This window comes from Hordeum vulgare, chromosome 3H (genome assembly GCF_904849725.1).
Source record: "Hordeum vulgare subsp. vulgare chromosome 3H, MorexV3_pseudomolecules_assembly, whole genome shotgun sequence".
Classification (NCBI taxonomy): Eukaryota; Viridiplantae; Streptophyta; class Magnoliopsida; order Poales; family Poaceae; genus Hordeum; species Hordeum vulgare.
The window spans coordinates 71,401,373-71,405,512 of NC_058520.1; the positions used below are offsets into that span (position 1 = coordinate 71,401,373).

Genomic DNA, 4,140 nt, shown 5'->3' on the forward strand with positions numbered 1-4,140 from the left:
TTGTTTTGACTACGAGGTTCCCGACATGCACTTGGGAATGTGGTCGTCTAGATGTACTGTGTGTTTGTAATATATGCCTGCCTGAATGACTGACAAGACGGTCCGGGTGCGCTCGAGCCTTTACGCCATTTCGCTTTGCAACCTCTCGCTTTTTGCCACGGATGGAAAAGCGTAGGAGTTCTTGCTAGCCTGATGTTTTTGTCTCGGCCTGTTCGTCGGCACCTGATGCTTCCTTGGCCTGTCCGGCCGTCGGCGGCGGTATTTTGCGAGTAAATCTGACGACGAATACAGTGGAACTTAACTCACTACGGTACTCCGTGAAACCCTACAAGCACAACGCATGCTACAACAATGTGACAAAAAAAATATGACGTGCTAGTAAATATGCTCTCTGTATGTTCGCATAACGCTCGAAGATAGCAGTAGATGAGAAGAAGAAAAAGAAGAGAGATCAGCTCAAAAGTTGCATCACCCCGAGAAATCAGAAATGCAGCAGCATTTCTGAAGAAGCTGCGAAAGCACGGAGCAGTGACTTATTTATTTTTTTACCTTCGGTCCTTCTCCTTTCCAGCGTCTCGTCGTGCGTACGTGGCACCTTACCCACGCGGTTAAATTCCAGACGCATGCAGTACCATCTCTCTCAACTTTAAAGAAAAATCACTGAATCCTATTTTCGGCATGGTGGTTTCTGCTTAATCCTGCTATCTACACGTACGATACGGGCGTTCATTGTGCGTGGGTTTAAAACCTGCGTGCACTCGCATGCAGACATGTGCAGGGTGAGTGTGAGTGTGGCCGCCAGGCACACATGAACCATAACCAAAACGTACGGTGCATGCATGCATGCATGAAAAACTGTGAGATTCGTGTGTGCACACAAGTCATGACCCACGAGGCATGCATCAAGATAGGGTGGTTCCTCCTCTCTTTTGACCACCCAACTAATCCCTGACACTGGCATCATGTCTATCTCATGCATGCATGGCTACAGACTTAAACCTGATTTCCTCGTATATCAACAATTAATTAAGGTGGTTATATGATCTACTATAGTAGCATGCACACTTGCATTGCACTACTACCGCGCAGCCTACATGCACTGCATGGAGTTGCAATGTGGTTTATCGGTTTATCTAGGCAACCACTCACTGACCAGCCTAGCCAGGTCGAGAGTAGCCTGCTTGGGTCTAGACTATATACCTGCATATGCATGTAGCCAAGAGGGTAGCTAGAAAGCCAAAGCTGGGAAAAGCAGGCGCAGGGGATCCAAAATGAGGGCATCACCGCATGAGTGAAGCCAATGAAAATTATAGATAAGGGAATGATTCCTCAATCAATCATTTTCATCTCAGTACTTCCAATCAACCATTGTCACTATCTCAGTTCCAATGAATAAATTGCAAAAAACCAGGGAATCCTAATTCAGAAAACCACCACCATTTGTTTTATTTTCAAAAAACCGTCAGTATTGTGCTGACAGTTTTCAAAAAACACTAATCTGTTACTAAACGCATGTTGACATCACTTCTGACGCATGGGGCCCACCATAGGTGCTGATGTGGCAAAAGAAACTTGACTCACGTGGACGTTAAATTAGAAAAGTGGTTGACCCGTGAGTGTCTCTTGTGTCTCACGGCAAAAATGAACGCTGCTGCCCGCCGAGGTCAACGGCGAGCAGGAGAGCCCATCCAGCTCTGGTGAGCGTCGATCCTCGACCTTCACCGATGCCGACCCCTCCCCCTTCTTCCTCACCCACCACGGGCTACAACAGCGGGATGCACACGAGGTCGTCATTGGGGTGCTGACCTCCACCAACGTCGGATGCCGCATACCCCGCACCCAGGTGCTCCAACGACCGCGCGCCGGTGTCGCTGTGCCCCGGTGTCCCTCACTACCTTACCTCACCGCGCCCCTAGATCCGCCAGCGTCGGAAGGGGTGGCGGTGGCTCAGGGTGATGTCGGCCGCGACGACGGCTGGGTGAGGGGAGAGAGGAGGCAACGACACCGCTGCCACTGGATCTCGAGCTCAGGAGCAGCATCGGGCGAACCCACGGGCGAATCCAGGGCGCGACGCCGTCGGATTCCATGCGGCTCAGCTGCCACCACCGAATGCTGGTGGGCGTCCCCGCCCGTGTCCGGCGTTTCTTCCCCTTCTCCACCTCCCGCGGCTCGATGTTGTCCGTCGTCGCCTCGGCGATGTCCACGCCATGGCAGCTGCAGACCTTCTCTGGCTCCTCGACGGCGTTGGCCACCACCAGCACCTTCGTCAGCCGAGATGCGGGGCACGACCAGATGAGAGAGATCCGGGTCCTTTTGACTGCAACAATTTCCATCTCCCATAGCCGTCACCGTATCGCCACGTCATCAGATGTAATGGGCCCTACTTGTCAGATTTAGTATTAATGCTGTAAATCATGCTATGGTGTTTTTTTTTTGCAAAATGATTAGTGAATACCGGATGATTTTTCAAAATAAAATGAGTGGTGATGGTTTCTTGAATTAGGGTCCCCAATTGTTTTGGTTTTTTGCAGTTTACTCCAGTTCCAATTGGCTTCATGCTCGTGGAAGTACCGAGCCCAATGGCGGCTTCATGCCGGCATTTTGATTCCTCCTTGATTTGATTTAACCCCTAGCATGCAGGTGTGTAGCGTACCACCCAACGCCGCACAGATGTTACATGCTGCCTCCAGGCGCCAACCACCTTATTCCCTCACCCTGACACTCACACTCTCTCACTCGCTCAGATCAAGTGTGTGTATGTGTATGAGAGAGGCAGAGGAACTTACATTTACATGCACATAGCAACAAGCCTCATGAACTAGGAGGAGCACTTGCCTTTTCTGCAACGTGAAAAGAAGGAACTTTACTGGCTCATTCTCCCCTATAAATACCAGTACACAGTGCGTCTGTGCAGAGTAGAGTGGGAGAAGGATCGACCGATCGATCAAGCTGGGTAGGTAGTGAGCAGGGGTCAATGGAAGGAGTGGCGAAGTCGCCAATGGAGGTGGCCGCCGGAGCCGGGAGGGAGGAGGCCATTGGGGTGGCGGTGGCGGCCGGGAGGAAGGGGTGCATCCGGTCGACGCGGGGCCCGTGGACGGTGCGGCGGCAGGCGCGGGGCGGCGGGGTGAAGACGTCGCTCCGGCACCCGACCCCGCGGGAGCGGGAGAACAACCGGCAGCGGGAGCGTCGGCGGCGGCAGGTGGCCACCAGGATCTACGCCGGCCTGCGCGCCAACGCCGGGTACGCGCTGCCCAAGCACGCCGACCAGAACGACGTGCTCCGTGCGCTCTGCGCCGAGGCGGGCTACATCGTCGACGACGAAGGCAACGTCACGCGGTGCCACGAGGTATCGACAGACTTCTTGCCGCGAAAACACCATGTTGGTTACACAGTATGTTCTGAAATCCCCGATCGTCCCTGACAAGTTTAGCTACTCTGCTCTCCTCCTCCGCAGCGTTCCTCAGGCGCCGGCACCAACGGCGGCGCAAGCGGCAGCTCCGACCAACCGCAGCCGTCCTCGCACAGCGGTGCGACGGAGGCAACAGCGGGGGACGTCCACCAGCCGCTGCCGGAGGCGGAGCCGAACCACAAGATATCGCTGGAGCTGACACTCTCCTTCACCTACATGTAGCCACCTTCAGATGGAAAGACCATCACCATCCGCCTCACTAATTAACTAGTGCTACCACCACTAGGTTTCGACCACAGAGCAGTGCCAGCGATATGATAGGGCTGATGAAAATCAAACTAGGCTAGCAAAGCTGCGAATCGTGTGTGTCAGCGTCGTTTACAGTTCTATAAATGAATGAATGAACGTATGTACTACACCGAGACAGTTCCGGATCGACCTATCCGTTGCGGAGCAGCCCTTGTCGCTGGAATCTGCTCGGAGAATAGCATGGAAATGGAAGCCGGGGCCGAAGTGCGCTGGACTGCGCGGATCAGTCGTGCCTCACACGGCGGTGCGTACTAGACGAACATGCGCGCGCGAGTCCCCATTTTTGTTTCCGTCCATCGCACACCCTCTCGTGCTAGAGGAAGAGAACGGGATCCATGTCATCGATATGCCTCTCCCTCTGAATTCCGTAGCCTGCAAACGTCTGGGAGAAACATGGCACCAGAACGGAATGGAAATCTACG

At 53.6% G+C, this 4,140-nt stretch overlaps 1 protein-coding gene across 1 annotated transcript; it reads left to right on the forward strand.

Moving 5' to 3' along the window:
* The first annotated feature begins 2,853 nt into the window (after nucleotides 1–2,853).
* LOC123439545 (BES1/BZR1 homolog protein 2-like) lies at nucleotides 2,854–3,825 on the forward strand. The gene is made up of 2 exons (XM_045116248.1): nucleotides 2,854–3,346; nucleotides 3,455–3,825. Exons 1-2 carry the CDS (start codon nucleotides 2,975–2,977, stop codon nucleotides 3,629–3,631), a joined length of 549 nt encoding a protein of 182 aa, XP_044972183.1. The 5' UTR covers nucleotides 2,854–2,974; the 3' UTR covers nucleotides 3,632–3,825.
* Nucleotides 3,826–4,140: the final 315 nt, after the last annotated feature.